The 21366-nt window shown below is 37.5% G+C and overlaps 1 protein-coding gene across 1 annotated transcript in view; it reads right to left on the reverse strand.

Moving 5' to 3' along the window:
* Positions 1-4: 4 nt before the first annotated feature.
* Positions 5-21366, reverse strand: part of RAD51 (RAD51 recombinase) — a 38516-nt gene continuing 17154 nt past the window's right edge. The window contains exons 4-10 of the mRNA XM_061157558.1: positions 20041-20158; positions 18772-18863; positions 9591-9685; positions 2632-2745; positions 2165-2294; positions 1829-1950; positions 5-1370 (exon numbers count right to left, since the gene is read on the reverse strand). Of these exons, the coding sequence (XP_061013541.1) occupies positions 1247-1370; positions 1829-1950; positions 2165-2294; positions 2632-2745; positions 9591-9685; positions 18772-18863; positions 20041-20158 (795 nt within the window). The 3' untranslated portion in view covers positions 5-1246. The remainder of the gene's footprint in view (positions 1371-1828; positions 1951-2164; positions 2295-2631; positions 2746-9590; positions 9686-18771; positions 18864-20040; positions 20159-21366) is intronic.

Genomic DNA, 21366 nt, shown 5'->3' on the forward strand with positions numbered 1-21366 from the left:
TAGGTCAAGGTCACTTAAAATACTTTATAGGTCTAAAAGATTGAGATGTTTTTATATAAGAACCAAGCTTTCATTCCAGAGTCTGTCACTGTGGGTTTACTACATCATTCCAGGTTTGTTTTGTGATGGAAAAAAAGGGAAGAAGACTTAGGAGGCACTCTGGTCTATGGTCAGGGAACAGCTATTTTTAAAACAAAGTTGCATTAAATTTTGTCCTCCTATCTCCTTACATACAGTAGGATCAACAGAGGCAATAGCCTGTGATTTGCACTGCCTCTCCACCCAATTCTAGCCAAGAGGCCCTTTGAAATTGGAAGAGTTGCTTAAAACTCACGCTGAGTAGACGTGAAGGGGAAGGAGTATCTCAAACCCCTAAAAAGCAGAATAATCTGGGCAAGTACCAGATTTATGCAATACAAACCTTAATAGAAACAAAGGCCACAGGAATGCTACGGAGTAGCTATCTTGTGATACTTTCTATGAGTTTAAAGGAGAATAAAGTGAATCACCTGAAGGCGGGACTTCCCCTTTACATTTTCAGTTTTAAAGTAATAGAAACTGATCATTCCTTTCCAGAGCCAAAACAGTATTATGAAGGCCCTACGTTGAAATATTCAGCTGTACCAGAGTAACTCCTATAAACAGCACATTCCCTACAAATAACTACTTTATTAGCAGCTCCACACTGAATCTACTAAAGAGCTTCTGAAATGATTATCTTGAATTGCTCTTAATATTAAAACAAAATTCTTACGTAAGCTAATTCAGACACACAAACTTAAAAACCTGCTTCCGATTTAACAGTTTTTACTGATGGAAAAGAACCTGTGAAGCGACCCACTCCATTTGCTACATAGCTCAGGTATTTTTTCCTAACATTATTAAGACAGAGAAGTCAGGTCTCTCCAGCTTTAGTTAGTTCTCTTGGAGACATAAAAGTGGCCAATAGCAGTTAGTCCTGAGTCAATCCCAAGGCACTATGATGTCAAAGGTATTTCATACCTACCCCCCAAACCAAAGAAATCACATAGAGATTAATATACTCCAGAAGGAATAAACAGTTCAGGTCAGCTTGTGACCACTGACCTGTCTTGTGTTTACATCGTAAGAAAAGCCGATATAATAGCTGTTTTCCTGAAAGCCTTTGGCTGGCAGTCACAACAGGAAGAAGCCTGTGAAAAACTCCAGGGAGCAGTCCTTTCCATTAGTCTGCAGCGCTTAAGGTTTATCACAAAGGAAAAACAATTCAGTCTTTGGCATCTCCCACTCCATCCGCATTGATGGCAAACATAGCTTCAGCTTCAGGAAGACAAGGAGAGTCATAGATTTTGCAGATTCTGGTTTCCCCTCTTCCTTTTCTCAGGTACAATCTGAGGCAAAGACAGACCAAAGCACCAAAATTATAATTAAAAAATTCTATTCCTGATCTATTTATGGTAGATCTAAAAGGTTTTTAGACTTATATGTTTCCTAGAAGGATTTTGGGGGATCTTTCTGTATTCCTTAGGGTACTTCCCATCCAGAGAAATCCATTTCTGCTCACTCCCTGCCCCCAGTGGATTTCCTATATTGAAACCTTTTTTAAAAAAATAATGAGACATTGTCAATTCTTCAAATGTATTCCTCCACACTTGAGCTTTTAATTCCTTTATGAACTAAAAGCAAACATTAGTTTTAACCAGAGTGTGACAATTAGGTTAAGCCAAGGCTCCTGTGTCTAATTACAGACTAGTGGCTTTAACAAGGTTTAAATGGAAATATTATGTTCCTGTCTGCCTCACAGTTACTATGACACTGCATAGTGAAGCACCTGTCCCGTCGACTTTACCTTGTTGTTGAGGCGTGAGCAATGATGTTTCCTCCAATAGGCTTCTTAGGGTCCGCGGCAAACATGGCTGCTCCATCAACCTGGGCCACCACCTGGTTGGTGATTACCACTGCTACCCCAAACTGACAGGGAGAGCATAAACGTCATTGTTTGTGGTCAGACGTTCCAAGAGCCTTACTGCTGCCACCCCCTCCCCAAAGCAATGAATGACTAAAGTCTCTATATCTAACTGATACCTTGATGATACCAGGCCCCAGTAACCTGGCCTCCTGGCAAGGCTACTAGAATTCATAGCTCCTGAAATTAGGCATTCTCTGTCCCTACCCCAAAACTTACCTCATCAGCAAGTCGCAAAAGCATCCGCAGAAACCTGGCCAAGTGCATCTGTCTGGCTGAAAGCTCACCTCGACCCGAATAGTCCGTTCTGTAGAGGGCGGTGGCACTGTCTACAATTAGCAGTGCATACCTACAGGGAACCCAGATTCTCTGTTTCTAGAAGCCTATGTCAGATGTTGCTCCCTTTCCCACTACCCTAACATTTTATATTTATGGCTACACTTATTTATACAACATGCACTTGAGTTAACCTATAGCAAAATTTCCAACAAGTTCAGGTGAATTATAGTTTCATATTTTAACAGTGACTTGACCTAAATCACAAAGCAAGGGTGTCAAAATAGGAACTAAAACTTGGAATCTCTCCATTTCTAATTCAAGCTACTATCAAATTGGCCACAGCCTGTACAAGATTCAAGTCAAGGGCTCTGGGAAAACATGCTCAGTATCTTCTATTGCCCACATACCTGGACTCTACCATCATGGCCGATGCCTGATAAAGGAGCTGGGTCTGGTGGTCTGTGTTGAACCCTCGAGCATATGCTACATTATCCAGGACATCACTGCCAGAGAGGCCATATCTAGAAGAGAGAGCATTTTGAGGCTGCATACAAAACTAAGGCAATGAAATTACCTGAATGGGTAGGTAAGAAGTGATAGTAAGAAGGCTAAAGAATATAATTCCCTTTCTATTAGGAAGCCCAGCGAAACTACAGAGAAAGAGAGAACAGCAACTACATTAGAGTAGATCTACCTGGCAGGAGTTCAGAATAAACCAAATCTATTCTTTGAGGACTCCTGAACTAGAATGAGAAATTTCCAAATAGAAGGAAACAATCAACGTTCTCCTGGAAAAACAAAGGGTAGCATGACAGATTTAGGACTGAAACAAAAACAATGAATCACTCAAAGATCAATTAAACAAAATCATATAAACTATTGTTGTATAGGAATAAAACCTCCTAAATTCAAAAACCTAAGGACTCAAAACTGTAAGAGTCCTATACTTAAGAGAAATAAGTATACTCCATCTATTCTCCCCTTTTTCTTGCTAGTAACAAGTTATAGAATTTGTGACACGGATCTAGTAGGGTTAAAGAAGTAATACCTTAATTCATCTTATATTTCAATAATGATTTTTCACCTTTGCATTAAAAAATACTTTTCTTAGAACAATTTATATTTCCTTACCTTTGTAACTGCTACCTAAGACATAAATACTCAAGATAGTTTAGACAACTTCTCATTAAATGTATCCTAATAGGATCCCATTTCTTCAAAAGTGGTTTGATTTATTCATCTATTAAGACTCAGCTAAATGCCAGTACTTTTATAAAAGCTTCCCTGCATCTCTTGAATAGATGTGATTCCCCCTCTTCTGCACTTCGAGAAAACTTGACTTAGGCCTTTTTAGGCACTTGTGAGGAGCTGCCTGCCGTTCTTTTACTAGACTGCAGATTCCTTGAGGGAAAAGACTATGCCTTTCCAGCTAGCACATTTGTTTTATACCGTAAATTCTGAATAAATATTGCTGAATACGAAGTTTTTAACCATAATCCAAACAAAAAGAGAATCATATGTCATCACTTTAACTCAAGTAATATTTTTATATGTTACCTAAAATCATTATAGTTCAAAAGTATAATACTGACTCCCTTATGTAACAGTTCAAAAGATAGCCTGTTGAAATAAAATCTATGTGCTATAATTTCTTAAGATCCAAAAGTTTCTATGCTTAAGAGTTTATCTTTTAAGAGAAGCAATCTATTCTGTGTAAAGATTCTGATCATTACAAAAGCATACACTGTGTCAACCTACTCTTCTGAGACTTAGCTTTAGTAGTTTTCCTCTGTTTTCCTACCCAAAAGAATAGAAAAACAAAAGAATGTTCTAGCACTTGAAATAACCCTGCAATAAGCTGAGCCTCGATATCAGGAGGTGCCACTCTACCCAACTGAATTTTCTACATCTTACAATGGAGTCATCATATTTGGCAAACCCAGTCTTTGCACTTTCTTGGACAGTTCAGCAGTTATTCTTTGCCATTATCAACACAAATGGAAGTTTAGCTAGTTTTTTTGTTTTTCTTTTTTAAAGTGGATTGATGACGATAAATTTGTTGAGTCTAGGCATGGAGACAAGATGAAGCGAAGACAGTTTTACCTTAGGATCATGACCAAATGGGAATAAAAAGATAAAATTTTCTGTATTTAAATCATAACTATAAGATAGACAAAGGACTGAAGAGGCCTAAGTACTATACTAGATAAACCTTCTAGTCTTGCCTCAAGAAACACTGATATAATCTACTATCAGGAATGGAAACTACCTTCTGCTGTCAGAATACAGACATTACTAGAAAAACAGAGTCATCCTGGCCCTTCTTTCAGCAGAGTTCATAAAGATGATTGTGGGGATCTCTGTGCTTATATTCTTGAAGTAGAGAATTTTCAATTCCTACAACTTGGAAAAAGCTGGCTGGAAATAAGCAACTTCTCTTAGTTTTTCCAGAACCTCCATAAGGGTAAGAATAATCTGGAACACCTGTAAAAAAACTAAATTCCCAGACCTAAACCAAACTTTGAATTACAATGTTCATGGAATAGTCATGGTAATTTGCATATTTAACAAATACCTGGCACATGAAAAGATGATCAGTATCACTAATCACTAGGGAAATACAAATCAAAATCACAATGATTTTATCACCTGACAGCTGTCAGAATGGCTGTTCTCCAAAAGAAAATAAGTGCTGCCAAGGATGTAGAGAAAAGTGAACCCTCATGCACTGCTGGTGGGAATATAAATTGGTACAGTCACTATGGAGAATAGTGTGGAGGTTCCTCAGGAAAGTAAATTATCATATGATCTAGTAATTTCACTGCTGGGTATATATCTAAAGAAAAAAAGACTAATTCAAAAAGATATATGCATCCCCATGTTCAGAGCATTATTCACAACAGCCAAGATAAGGAAGCAACCTAACCTGCCAACAACAGAGGAATGGATAAAGATGTGGTATATATATTCAATAGAATATTAGTCATAACAAATAATGAAATCTTGTCATTTGTAACAACATGGATAGACCTGGAGAGCATTATGCTTAGTGAAATAAGTCAGACAAAGAAAGACAAATACTCAATGTTATCACTTATATGTGGGATGTAATAAATAAATATAACAAAACAGAAACAGACTCAAAGATACAGGGAGCAAGTAGTTACCAGTGGGGAGAAGAATGGGGGAGAGACAAAATAGGGGTAAAGGATTAAGAGGTACAAACTATTATATATATTAACAAAATAAATAAGCCACAAGGATATATTGTACAGCACAGGTAATATAGCCAATATTTTGTAATAACTTTAAATGGAGTATAATCTATAAAAATATTGCATCAGTGTGTTATACACCTGAACTAATATAATATTGTAAATCAACTATATGTGGGACTTCCCTGGAGGTCCAGTGGTTAAGAATCCACCTTCCAATGCAGGGCACACAAGTTCAATCCCTGGTTGAAGAACTAAGATCCCACATGCCGCAGGGCTACTAAGCCCCTATGCCACAACAAAGACCAGACGCAGGGACTTCTGGTGGTCCAGTGGCTAAGACTCCGATCTCTCAATGTGTGGGGCCTGGGTCTGATCTCTGGTCAGGGGACTAAATCCCACATGCTGCAACTAAGACCTGGCACAGCCAAATAATGAAATATTTTAAAAATAATAATAAATAAAAAAAAAGACCAGATGCAACCAAATATAAAAAAATCAACTATATATCAAGTATTCTATACACACATAAAAACTTATATAGTGCTGTATGTCAATTATATCTCAATAAAACTGGAAGAAAAAAATGGGAATTTTCATAGTAAAAACAAAAAACCTCAGGTGATTAACATGTAAGATTGAAAAACTCGGCTGTATTGCCTCAAGGGAGTTCTGTCATCCTCTCTTTCATAGTATTTTAAATACATTCCAAAAAGGTAGGGACACTCTAGCAAGCAATTGTGGCCATGGTTCTCCAACTTCAGCAAGCATCCCAATCACCTGGGGAGCTTGTCACACCACTGGTGGACCCTATCCTCAGAGTCTCTTGATCATCTCTATTTCCGAAGACCTGTAGTGTAATCAGAGGATCTGCATTTCAATTTTCCAGGTGATGCTAATGAAGTTATAGGGAGGACTAGAATCTTAGAAACCTCTGAGCTAGTCACCTGAATAATATTCTTCAACAGAGCATGGCAAAAATTTAGCAATGAGAGTTGTTCTCTTGTGGAAGGAAATTAGGTATTAATTATCTTAGGAGGCACTGTCCTTAACTTTCTCAGAAATATAAATTTAAATGCAATATACTTAAGTATAAACTCAATTATAAAAATGTTCCTGATAGAAGTGATTAAAATGAATAAAATTTCTAAACATTTTTCTTTTAGTTGACAAAACAGCCATAAACATGGCTCTAATAAATATTAGTTCATTAACAAACATCAAATGCTCTGTTTTAGGGCTTGGGCATAGAGTGAATGGTCAAAACAAAGTCCCAGTCCTCATAACATTCTACTATCTCATATATCCTATCTGAACACTCATTTCTATTACTGGACAAAATCTTAGTGACTTAATCTAAAAGAACTCTTCAACTAATAAAATAGCATACTTTTCTGTAGAACACCAAAATCAACTTTGGGAAGGAATCTACATTTCGATATATTCATCTCTAGTAAACTAAAATCAGATTGCAAGAAAGTAATTTTTCCTGACAGGGATTTTGTAAGAAGAAGCAAAGGGCTACAATTATTGTTCCAACCTAATTTTATGCCTCAGTGGTGTACATCTGATGACTTGGACTCCTCCAATTGTAAAATGGGAAAGAGAATTCTGTTATAATTATAAAACTAGAGAATTCTCCTTAACTTAGCATGGCAGGTTCCAATGTGAATCTAACATCTCAACATGCAGTTAAATTCCATTTAATCACTAGGTTTCAGTAAAATGTGTGGTAGGGATCAAATTATCATATTTGACCCTAGACAAGGGAAAATTAAGGAAAACAATTTTGAAAGTTTATTTGAAAGCTCTATTAGGGGATGTAGGAAAATTACAAATTCTTTTTAATTAAAATAAATTATTACTTATTTGGCTGCACCAGGTCTTAGTTGCAGAATGTGGGATCTATTAACAGTTCCCTGACAAGGGACTGAACCCAGTCCCCCTTGCATTGGGAGTGCAGTCTTAGGTACCGGACCACTAGGGAGGTCCCGAAAAAATGTATAAATTCTTTACCAGCTTTTCTGAGGTATAATTTATATACCATAAAATCGATGTGCTTTAAGTGTAAAATTCAATGACTTTAATAATTCAATTTTAGAACATTTCCATTGCTCAGAAAGATTTCTCCAGTCTATCTGCAGTTACTTTCTGTTTCTATTCCCTGCCCCAGGCAACCATGAATCTACAGTCTCTACAGATTTTCCTTCTGGAAATTTCATATAAATGGAATTATATTTGGTCTTTTCTGTCTAGCTTCTGTCATTTAGCATGTTGTTGGGGTTTATCCATGTTATAACATGTATCATTACTTCATTCCTTTTAGCTATTTAATAGTATTCCATTGTATGGATAAACCACCTTTTATCTATTCATTCATCAGTGGATGGACAAGTGGGTTGTTTCTACGTTTTGGCTATTTAATAATACTTATAAACATCCACAAACAAGTCTCTGTGTGGACATGTTTACATACCTCTTGGGTACATAACCAGAGTGTAATTGCTGGGTTATATGGCAAGTTTATGTTTAAATGTCACACAGTTTTTATTGTCAACTCTCAATTCTATTCCGTTGATCCATATGTCTATCCTTATGGCAGCACCACACTGTCTTGATTACTATTGTTTATAGTAAGTTTTAAAATTGGGAAAACTGCGACCTCCAATTTTGTTCTTTTTTCCTCCTCCAAGAATGTTTTGGCTTTTCTTGATATTTCCATATTAATTTTATAATCAGCTTGTCAATATCTGGAAAAAAGGTTGGTGGAATTTCAATGGGCATTGTATTAAATTTGTAGGTCAATTTGAGGGATAATTACCATTTTAATAATATCACATCTTCCAATCCATGAATGTGAAATGTTTCTCTATGTAGATCTTCTTCAGTTTCTTTCAGCAATGTTAGCTATCGGTGTACAAGTCTTGGACTTCTGTTAAATTTATTACTATTTCATTCTTTGTGATACTACTGTGAATGGAATTATTTTCTTAATTTTTGAATTATTCATTGCTAGTATATAGAAATACAATGGATTTTTGCATATTGAGATTGCATCCTTTCAACTAATTTAGTTCTAGTAGTTTTTTGTGTATGTGGCTTCTTAATACCCACTCCAGTACTCTTGCCTGGAGAATCCCATGGACAGAGGAGCCTGGTAGGCTACAGTCCATGGGGTCGCTAAGAGTCAGACATGACTGAGCGACTTCGCTTTCACTTTTCACTTTCATGCACTGGAGAAGGAAATGGCAACCCACTCTAGTGTTCTTGCCTGGAGAATCCCAGGGACAGAGGAGCCTGTTGGGCTGCTGTCTATGGGGTCACACAGAGTCGGACACGACTGACGTGACTTAGCAGCAGCAGCAGCTTCTTAATGATTTTCTACATATAGGATCATGTCATTGATTAATGAAGATAGTTTATATTTTCTATTCCAATCTGGATGCTTTTTATTTCATTTTCTTGCCTGACTGCACTGGCTGGGACCTTCAGTACAATGGGAAATATAAGTGGTGAGTGTGGAGATCCTTGCCTTATTCCCAATCTTAAGGAGAAATCATTCAGATTTTCACTATTAAAATGCCAGCTGTAGGTTCTGGTAGATGCTCTTTATCAGGGCATCTGATAAATGCTCTATCCATTACTGAGAGTGAGGTGTTAGTCCCCAATAATTATGCACATATTTTGGGGCTCTATTAAGTGCATATATATTTGTTTATCGTCTGGATGAACTGACCTTTTAGTTATAAGATGTTCCTCTTTGCCTCAATTAGTACTTTTTTTTGTCTTAAAGTCTGTTTTGTCTGGTATTGGTATAGCTACTCCAGCCCTCTATGGTTACTATTTGCATGCAATATCTTTTTCCATCTTTTTAGTTTCAGTCTATTTGTGTCTTTGAATCTAAACAGGTTCTCTGGAAGGCAGCATATAGTTGACCTTGTTTTTTATCCAGTTTGACAGCAACTCACGGGTTTTTTGACTAAAGAAGTGTGTTTTTTTTCTAAGGAAGGTTATTCTTTTGAAACACACAAACAACTCTGGGATATGGAGCAATAAGAGAGAGGAAAAGACACTCTTCAGCCAGACTAACCCTGGCAATCACTACAGTGACAGATGGAGCCGTATTTCTCTTGTCTGATCCAGTAACCTACCTCTCAGCCACTGCTAGCAGCCGTTCTGGCCTAAAGGTACCTTCGGTGTCAATGTACATGGCCTTTCCTTCACCTCCACCTCGGTCAATGGGAAGCTAGAGAGAAAAAGAACAGTGGAAATGACACTGTACTTCTGATATAACTGAACAACTTCCTCCTGATGGACCTATAATTGCTTCCGCTCCCAGTAAAGCAAAACAAAAAATACTTTAAAGTGACAATAAGATCTAGGGAGGAGACACTCACTTCTGAGAGAAGTACATCTAGTAATAGGTATAGAGTTAATTGTGAGGCTAGAGTTTGGACAGAGTTGAAGAGTGCTTGGAAATATATACCAAAGTAGGTGATAAAATTCTTTTTTTTAAACACATACACTTCTTCCAATTAAAAAAAAGCTTCTATCATTGTATACCAGCAAAAGACTGATCAAGTCACTCAAGGCAATTTGGAAGATCATTTACTTAGCTTTAATAAGCAAGAGACTCTGATCCAATACCCAATTCATTTTATCATATCCAGACCACACTTAAATGAGCAGAGCTCATATTTACCAAGCAGAGTTCATTCCTTTGGGTTGCTGAAGGAGACTGGCAAATACCCCAGGGGTATCCCTAGCACATTTAATAGGTGTTTGCTCCAGTAACACACATAAGATATTGAAAATAAACAAATGTAGAAAAGGAAAAATAATCAGTTTAAAAAAAAAGAAAGAAAATGGAGGAGTGCCAGGAAAACTGTCTCATGGGCTGTTCAAGGAAATCCGTTTTAGGCTACCTATCCCATACCAGATACTGAGTTCTACAAATTTTAAGTGAATGTTGCTAAATGGTAGTTTCCACCCCTGAAATCTACTTTGGAACCTTTAAATTCTGAGGAAAATCCCTTACAACGGTTTACATTAAGTGCCTGGTAGTGCCAAAATTCTGTCTTTTCCTATTTCTGAGAAAAAGGATTTTTTTTTTCAAAATTACAAAAGTACTACATGCTCGTATTAAAAATTCAAGCAATACAGAAATAAGTAGAGTGAAAAAAAAAAAAAAAGGAAAATTTCTTCTTTAAAAACTCCCATCTCCCAGGAGTCATCTCCCAGATCATTTTCTGTGCATTTTCATACAAACACTTTTTATATATGTGATTCTGCCACTTGCTATGTGACCCTGAGAATATTTATTCTCAGTTTTTACATTTTGTGTAAAATGTAATAAAACCTACCTATGGCACTGTTTTGAAGATTAGATAATTCATGCTAAGTGTTTAGCACAGTGCCTCACATATAGAAGGCATCTGGAAGACTCAAGCTATCCTCCACCTCTAGGGCACTGACTTTGGCATATACTCACAGAAGTCTTCATTAATTTGGAAAGGGGAAAATGATTATGTTGTCATTTGGTAGGTTGGCAGATAAAATTTTTCAAACCATAGGAACTTGTGCAAAGAGCAAAGGATATATATATACAACAGAAGAATGTCTTCAGAAAGCAGAAACTGCCTCGGTTTTGTGGGAGGAGAAAATCTTGACATTCAGGGGGCTAAGTACACAGGAATTAAAATGAATGAGGTTCTCCCTTCTCTCACTTTCTTGCATCTTTAGTACTAGCATGGGGAGTTCTTTTCCAGCTAAATAGACCTCCTTGGGCAGAAGGGAGGCCATGAATGTCTGGCAGACTGACAGCAGATATGGACATGGTCCCAGCAGAGAAGTGGACTGCTGGCCCAGTCACAGGGGGAAAGATTATGTGCTGTACACCCCTGCTCATTTTGTCTCCTCCACCTCACCCTTTCAGTGTCCCCTCAGCCATCTCGTGTTGCTGGGCTGACCACCAAGGTAGCTATTTGCAATAACTGCTTAGTAACATAAGCAGAGACATCACTTTGCCGACAGAGGTTCATATAGTCAAAGCTATGGTTTTTCCATTAGTCATGTATGGATGTGAGAGTGGGACCATAAAGAAGGCTCAGTGCTGAAGAACTGATGCTTCTGAACTGTGGTGCTGGAGAAGACTTTTGAGAGTCCCTTGGACAGCAATGAGATCAAACCAGTCAATCCTAAAGGAAATCAACCCTGAATATTCACTGGAAGGACTGATGCTGAAGCTCCAATACTTTGGCCACATGATGCCAAGAGCTGACTCCTTGGAAAAGACCCTGATGCTGGGAGAGACTGAGGGCAAGAGAAGGGGGTGACAGAGGATGAGATGGTTGGATAACATCACTGACTCAATGAACGTAAGTTTGAGCAAACTCACAGAAATAGTGAAGGACAGAGAAGGCTGGCGTGCTGCAGTTCATGAGGTTGCAAAGAGTCAGACATGACTTAGTGACTGAACAACCACAACAACCATAATTTAACTCTTATTTCGTAATGATGCAAGTTGTTTCGAACTTGCACCATTTTATAATGCTATAGTGTAAGTTCTTTCTACATATATTCTTGATTGTATGCAAAAAGTTTTGTAAGACACATTTTCTGTCAAGGGCATGTGCATTTAAAATTGGTACTTAATACTGTCCTTTCAGGATTTTAAAATTATTCTAGTACTGTGAACAAATACGGGCTCTTCATTTTTATAACCTAAGTATGACTCTTAACTTTATATAACTTCACTATTAGACAGATCTGATACATAACAGTGTTTCACTACATTAAGTCAAGAAAATCTGAACAAATAAGAGGTGATAATATTTAGATTTAAATACTAATCTAACAGCCTCTCTATACCTCTGGTTCCAGCTCTTAGGGTAGTGACATGTAATCCTTTCCATTACTAATGAATTAGAACTTTTTTTCTCTGACAAAAATATCAAAGATCCAGTTATTCAGCCAACTGTGAATGCTCAGTTGTTTTTATAGAGAGGTTATGTTTTAGAATTTAGCTTCAGTTTATTGTTAACAGGCATTATCTGACTACTAATAAACATTCCCGAGATAGGAGTCTGTCTGTACAACTTAAGAGCATCAGCATGCTACGCTGAGTTGCCAATGGCAACTACAGATACTGTGTAATGTACTCTAAATATTTATTCCATGTGAATCCCTGTCAAAACAACATAGGGAAAACATTTCTATTTATAAAGATCACATATCATATCAGATGACCCATATCTGAGTGATATTTTAAATAGTTCTATTTCCTTTTAGCTAAAATTTTCTAATGGTGCTTGGGCAATAACTGTAGCTCCTGCAGCTTGACTGTACCACTGTTCCTCTTCTCAATGCTTCCCCTCTATCCTAAAAGTTCTTATATCCCCCTCTTTTCTCCTTGGAGTTATTTATGAGATGAGTCAACATAGCTTATGTCTACTTGATATTGGAATCCTAATGTGGCTATAAGTGGTGACATTTTGGTTGTAATGAGAAAGATCAGCAGAGTTACTGAGGAGAGAAACACAATCAAAATGACAAATGAGAAAGGAAAATGATGAGAAAAACAGGAGACCATTAAGTTGGGTCTCTTGTTATTAGATAAACTTTTATTCATGCAGAATGAAAATATTTTCCTATCTAAAATGACCACTTCAAGACAGCAGTGTTGACTGATGGACATTATCTGTAAAATGGGGGGGGGGGGGGGGGGAACGGGGGACAAAGGAGGACAGATTTTCTTGGGTGACTTGAGAGAATCAGTCTCATAAGCCTCTGCAGATATATATGTTTCACTAAATGTGAACTCTATCCAAGACACAGAGTCCTAACAAAAATCCATATTTTTTAATGGCACATAGCATCTTTATAACACAGCACTACAGTGACGTAACAACCATTATTATAAAGTGCTCTTAAATAGAGAATAAATTATAAAAGTTCATAATTTGTTTCATAAGGGAAAATACACAAAAGAGAACAATTTATATTTGATGTTAAAATTTATAAGTAAGTTCCAAGAATGAATGTTATTTTGTTGAGAGGATAAGAACTCACACTGGATGTTAAGATACCACGAAGTTCCCTCTGTCATACTGACTGAAGAAGGCAGATTTCCTTTCAGTTATTCTCTAACTCCATTGGTAAGTTGCGTCCTTGGGAGAAGTGAGTGTAATCTATCTAGACAGTTTCCAACTTAACTATGGCTTGATTTACAATCCTTCGACTTTACCATGGTGTGAAAGTGATACGAGTTTAGTACAAACCAAAAATCTGAATTTCAGTCTTTTCCCAGGTGAGTCATTTGCTGTACAATACTTTCATGGTACTGGGCAACCACGCTGTGCTCCCAGTCAGCCACTTGAGCTGGAGGGTAAACAGCTGGTACAATTACAAACATTCTGGTTCTCACTTTCAGTATAGTATTCAATAAACTACATATGAGAAATTCAACACTTTATTACAATATAGGCTTTGTGTTAGATGATTTTGCCCAACTGCAGGCTAATATAAGTGTTCTGAGCATGTTTAAGGTAAGGTGGGCTAAGCTACGATGTTCAGTAGGCTAGGTGCATTAAATGCATATTTGACCTGTGAAACTACCGCACAATTGCACTCATCTCACACGCTAGCAAAGTAATGTTCAAAATTCTCCAAGCCAGGCTTCAACAGTACATGAACCGTGAACTTCCAGACGTTCACAATGGATTTAGAAAAGGCACAGGAACCAGTGATCAAATTGCCATTATCTGTTGGATCATCAAAAAAGCAAGAGAGTTCCAGAAAAACATCTACTTCTGCTTTATTGACTACACCAAAGCCTTTGACTGTGTGGATCACAACAAACTGTGGAAAATTCTTCAAGAGATGAGAATACCAGACCACCTCACCTGCCTCCTGAGAAACCTGTATGCAGGTCAAGAAGCAACAGTTAGAACTGGACATGGAACAAAAGACTGGTTCCAAATCGGGAAAAGAGTACGTCAAGGCTGTATATTGTCACCCTGCTTATTTAACTTATATGAAGAGTACATCATGAGAAATGCTGGGCTGGATGAAGCACAAGCTGGAATCAAGATTACCGGGAGAAATATCAATAACCTCAGATATGCAGATGACACCACCCTTATAGCAGGAAGTAAAAAAGAACTAAGAGCCTCTTGATGAAAGTGAAAGAGAGTGAAAAGGTTGGCTTAAAACTCAACATTCAGAAAACTAAGATCATGGCATCTGGCCCCATCACTTCATAGCAAACAGGTGGGGAAACAGTGAAAACAGCGGCAGACTTTATTTTGGGGGGCTCCAAAATCACTGTAGATGGTGACTGCAGCCATGAAATTAAAAGACGCTTGTTCCTTGGAATAAAAGTTATGACCAACCTAGACAGCATATTAAAAAGCAGAGACATTACTTTGCCAACAAAAGTCCATCTAGTCAAAGCTATGGTTTTTCTAGTAGTTGGACTATAAAGAAAGCTGACTGCCGAAGAACTGATGCTTTTGAACTGTGGTGTTGGAGAAGACTCTTGAGAGTCCCTTGGACTGCAAGGAGATCCAACCAGTCCATCCTAAAGGAAATCGACCCTGAATATTCATTGGAAGGACTGATGCTGAAGCTGAAACTCCAATACTTTGGCCACCTAATGCGAAGAACTGACTCCTTGGAAAAGACCCCGATGCTGGGAAAGACTGAAGGCAGGAGGAGAAGAGGACGACAGAGGATGAGATGATTGGATGGCATTACCAACCCGATGGACACAAGTTTGAGTAAGCTCTAGGAGTTGGTGATGGACAGGGAAGCCTGGCATGCTGCAGTCCCTGGGACGCAAAGAGTCAGACACGACTGAGCTGACATGTGAAACTTTCAACTTCTGATGGGTTTATCCGGATATGATATCACGGTTTATCAGGGTTTACCCCATGATGTGTCAAGGAAGATCTGTAATGCCAGTTGGTTCAAAATACCTAAAACTATAATAAAACCTCCAAAGATTAAAACAAGAGTTGGCCCATGGGAATGGGTCAGGTTCCAGAGTACTTTGTGGGCCACCCAGTCACTGCTTTGAGGGTAAGCAGCCCGCCCTTGAGGCGAGGAAAAATTGGGACCCCCCTGAAAGAGGAAAAAGTGCTACTCAAAACAGGGCTTGGAGGTGGGAAACAGTGAAAAGTTTACTCTTCTATTTTTCTCTCTCTCACAGATCTTTTATTTTCAGAAATCCAGTGTTACTTCTCTGTAGACAACTTAGTTCCACATCTCTAAATACTGTTAGAAAATTTCACTTGGTCATCTCATCACCTCAAACCTACCACACCTAATTTTGAAACTCATCTTTCCATCAAAACTGTCTCTCTCTCCCAAATACTTTTTAGAGTTTACCAAAGTAATATGCTGGGCTGAAAGGTATTTTTTATTGTCAATCATTAAGCACTACACTTTATATCTTCTGTCTATAGTCCTTCAGTGTCATTATTTTAGTGTAGTCCTGACCAGCTAGTGCTTATAATAATTATACCTCAGCTATCCTTAGCTCTTGCCTCTCCTTTCAGTTCATTAAATTGCTACCAGAATATTTCTGAAAATTTGCTCATGCTTCTCTTCCGTTGAAAAATGCTGAATGATCCCCACTCTCTATAGAATCAAGTCTATACTTCTTGTACTTTGGTCAAGACCTTGTAAAATGGTCTTGATGTGTCCTTTTCAAAGTTCTGTCTGTCTCCTACAATTTGTCCAAATACAACTTTTGAGCTAGGTAAATGGGCTTATTTTGTCTTATGTTATGCTCCCCTGCTCTGTTCATACCATTCCCTATAGTTAAATGCTTTTTAGTTTATTTACCTGGTCAAATTTAGCATTCTTCAGGATCCTGGTCTAATCTCTTTTTTCCATAAAGTATTCAATGATTACTCTAGTGTGATGGAATCCTGTTTCTTCCTTAAATACTTATGCTACTTCCCCTGTATTTTTTATTTTACAATATATCAGGTATGCCTTAGGACATCTAATTCAATCATCTCCATTCATTCAAGTATTTACTGAGCACTGACTTAGGCACTAGCAGTACAGTAGAGAACAAATCAGTTACTACAAGCTAGGTACTACTTTAAAGAGTTTTAAGAGCATGGGCTCTGAAGTTGGGTTTGATTCCTGTAGCTACTACTTACATGTGATATGATCTCAGGAATTGTTTAACTCACTGTGTCTGTTTCCAAATCTATCCAAGCAAAGCAAACAAAGAAGAAACAGAAGGGGTCCAGGAAGTTTTTTCCCTAATGTAGGAGATACTAGGCATGCTTGTATAACAATGAAAATAATTTAATAGAGAGGTAGACCAGAAAATAGAAGGAGCAGAGTCCTTGGAAAAGTGGCAAGGCATGGTAACCAGATCACATTGGTAGGGCCTTTGAGAGGAAAAGAGACACTCTCTATTGTAACCCAAGGTAAGAAAGGGTGGCTATAGATACATGGATTTACCTCACACCAGTCAGAATGGCCCTAATTAACAGCCTACAAGTAACAAATGCTGGGTGTGGAGGAGGGTGTGGAGAAAAGGGAACCCTCCTACACTATTGGTGGGAATGTAAATTGGTGTGGCCACCATGGAAAACAGTATGGAGGTTCCTCAAAAAACTAAAAATAGAGTTACCATATGCCCTAGCAATCCTACTCTTGGGCATATACCCAGATAAGATACATGCACCCCTGGTGTTCACAGCAGCACTATCATAATAGCTAAGACATGAAAATAACCAAAATGTCCACTGACAGATGAATGGATAAAGAAGATGTGTATATATACAATGGAATACTACTCCATGGATTAGCATACATATATACAATGGAATACTACTCAGTCATAAAAATGAATGAAATACTGCCATTTGCAGCAACATGGATGGACCTAGAGATTATCATACTAAGTGAACTAAGTCAGAAAGAGAAAGACACCATATGATATCACTTACAAGTGAAATCTAAAATGTGACACAAATGGACCTATCTACAAAACAGACAGAACATAAAGAACAGGGGAAGGGGATGTTGGGGATGGATAGATTGGGAGTTTGGGATTAGCAGTTGCAAAGTATTATACAGAATGGATAAACAACAAGGTCCTACTATACAGTACAAGGAACTACATTCAATGTTCAGTGACAAGGGACTTCCCTGGTGATCCAGTGGTTTAAGAATCCACCCTGCAATGCCAAGGGCATGGGTTTGATCCTTCACTGGAGAACTAAGATCCCACATGCTGTGAGGCAGTTAAGCCATGAGCCACAACTAGAGCCTGAATGCTCTGGAACCTGCGAAATGCAACTACCTAGCCCGAGTGCCACAACTAGAGAGTCTGTGTGACACAATGAAAGATCCTACATGATGCAACAAACAAGATCCCGCATGCTGCAACTAAGACCTAATGCAGCCAGATAAATAAATAAATAAAATCCTGTGAAAAACCACAATGGAAAAGAATATGAAGAAGAATGTATATATTAGTATAACTGAATCACTTCACTAGATAGCAGAAATTAACATAACATTGTAAATCAACTATACTTCATAAAATAAAATTTTTATAAAAGCTATGTGAGTTTATAGTTTTGATGTGAAGAACAGTTTAGATTATTTGGCTAAGAGTGTGGCTGAAGAGAAGCATGAAAGTTTGAGGAAAAAGGACAAATTACGAGATTCTTACTGAGTGGGGGAAAACGTTGCCTGAATGAAAAATTTTCAGTAGATCTGCCAAGCAGTATTGAATGTTAAAGTCTGTCATCTTAAAGTGAGGTCAGCTTTATGTTAAGATTTTTCTCTAGTATGATCAGCTATTGGGGAAATCAGGCACTGAAAACATAGATAGGGTTCATCTAAGAATGGCATCTCTTCAGATGGGGAATGTAAATATGAGGGTATCTGTAAAGGAATGACTTTAATGAAGAATCATAAATCTAAACTAGTGAAGAGGGCAGAAAAAGCCAGGAGAGGCCTAGTGGATAGCAAGAAAGTATGTGAAATTAATAATCTGAAAGTTTCCAAGCTGTCTGGAAGTCTTACAGGAGCAATCTGTCTTCTAACTAGCTATAGCATTCTTTTTCTTTTTTGGCTGAGTCATGCAGCATGCACAGGTTCAATACCCAACAAGGAATCGAACCTGTGCCCCCTGCAGAAGTTCAGAGTCTTAACCACTGGACCTGCCAGGAAAGTCCCCCTAGCATTTTTGAAGACAGAGAAAGTGCTTTTTTTGTCCATGCTAACAGATGCTTGCCAGTAACAGGAATCAACTCATTCTTGCTGATATGATTAGGCAGAGTCCCAATAGCTCACCTGGCATGTTACAGCCAATGTATGACAGATCTGGGTCTTCCCAGTTCGGAATTCTCCAAACATCTCTGTGATGGATCCAGTCTCAATTCCTCCTAAAAAAAGAAACATCTGTTAGCACAATACAAATGTTAGAAACATAATCATAGAAACACCCCAGTAGCTCATCAGAAAGATGTTTACATAATTTAGAGACCCAATCTTCAACAAGCAGTAATTTAAAAAATACTTCATTTGGAAAAAATTCTAGATTCATAGACCACTGCAAAGAAATATAGAGGTTCCATGAATTCTTCATCCAGCTTCCCCCAATGTTAATGCTTTATATAATTATAAATATCAGAAAATTGACATCCATACAATCCACAGAGCTTCTTCAGATTTCTCCAGCTATATATGCACTCATTTGTGTATGTGTGTAGTTCTATGCAATTTATCACATTTGTAGCTTCACGTAAGTATCACCATAACCAATATACAGAACAATACCATCACAAGTCAATAAGCAGTAATTTAAAAAATAAATTACAGATAATATCTAACGTTTACTAAATATCTTTTGTGTATCTGACATTGTGCTATCAATTCATTTAATTCCAATAATATAAGGTAGGAAGCTTTTTTTGACCTCATTATGAGATCAAAGATAAGCCCTTATCTTCTTCAATAAGATAAGAAAATTGAGGCATAGAATATAATAAGTAATCTGCACCATGTAATATGGCCAGTAAATGCTAAGAGGGGGAACAGGAGGGAAAACATACGCTCAAATCTGAGTGTGATTCCTGAACTCATGCTATTTTGTGCCCCCCTCCAAAAAGAAACTTAAATGATCAAATATTTGGGGAAGCAACAAGAACAAAATCTAACACTAAAATTTAGGGCAGCGATGCTTTCTTTTGTTCAAAAACTTTCCAGCTTTCCATCAAGTCCTGAAAATTAGTGTGCACCACAATGTACTGATACTACAATGTAGTATTTTAACCAGCCATCAGATTTTCTACCTTGTGGTAGAGTAAAAGGTTATATTATTTCTTTAGGCAGAGGGAGCTGACTCTCAAGAATGCAATTATTAATTGGAGATTAAATTAATGAAATGGCAGATAATTTTAGTATTTTTAAAGTCAAGTCTCACCCTTCAGTCTTACTTCTTCAATGTGAATACTTTCCTTTATTCTTAATTCTATCTAACACATAAACATGAACCAAATATTTCAGTTATGTTCTATAACCTAATCGTAGTTCACGACATAGGATAAGAGATTACGATACCTTGAAGCAGTTTGTCAAGTTCTTTGGAGCCAGTAGTAATCTGTATGATCTCAGATCGCCTTTGGTGGAACTCAGTTGCAGTGGTGAAACCCATTGGAACTAATTTAGCTGCCTCAGTCTGGGGAAAAATAAGAAATGTCAAACTAATGAAATACACTTAGTAAAACAAGAATCAGGCATGTAGTAGGAAGAGATAACATCTAACAAAATTTCCAGAATGATTTCTCTTTAAAAAGCTATCAAAACTCTCATAAGGAGGACTTCCCTGCTGGCTCAGACGGTAAAGCGTCTGTCTACAATGCAGGAGACCTGGGTTCGATTCCTGGGTCGGGAAGATTCCCTGGAGAAGGAAATGGCAACCCACTCCAGTACTCTTGCCTAGAAAATCCCATGAACGGAGGAGCATGGTGCAGGCTACTGTCCATGGGGTCGCAAAGAGTCGGACACGACTGAGCGATTTCACTTCACTAAGTGACTGAACAACAATATAGGTAAAATTTAGGGTTTCCCTGGTGGCTCAGATGGTAAAACACTCATAAGTTCTAGTTCTAGGATTATTTTCTCTCTCTGGCAAATAAAGGATAAACTAATTTAGAGACTCCAAGAAGACGGGCAATTGTTTAATTGTCAATTCAAATAATACATTCATGTAGTTAAAAACAACAAACTGATAAACCAACACATACATAGTTGGCCTGACAATATGGTACAAAGTTCAATGTATTTAAACTTTTGTTTCCTGTTCCATCAACCATAGAATGTATCTCTTAACTTTCTACTTTGTTAAATGAGGACATTTGTCCTTTGATATTTGCTCCTTCATCTACTTTTCCATCTCTGTCAACTGTACATTTTCTTTTACCCTGTCAGGTTGAGAACATTTAATACTACTTTGTAGTCACTGATAAGCCATTAATGATCAGTCTATAGGTTGATTCCAAAATTTAAAAATAAAAGCTTTCAGATACATGGAGATTAAACATTACAGTCCTAAATAAGCAATGAACCAAAGAAGAAATCACAAGGGAATTTAGAAGATTCACTGAGATGTGTGAAATGAAGACAAAACACACCAAAACTTATGGGATGTAGCAAAAGCAGTACTTAAAGGGAGATTTATGGCTGTAAACACCTATATTAGAAAGATCTTAAATCAACAGCCTAATCTTCCCACCTTAAGTTACTGAAAAAAGAGCAAACTAAACATAAAGCAAGCAGAAGGAAGAAGATAAAATTTGAGTGGAAACTGGTGAAATAGAGAATAGAAATACAACAGAGAAAAATCATTAAAACCAGAAGTTGCTTCTTTGAAAAAAAGCAACAAAA

The sequence above is a fragment of the Dama dama genome, chromosome 12 (assembly GCF_033118175.1).
Source record: "Dama dama isolate Ldn47 chromosome 12, ASM3311817v1, whole genome shotgun sequence".
NCBI lineage: Eukaryota > Metazoa > Chordata > Mammalia > Artiodactyla > Cervidae > Dama > Dama dama.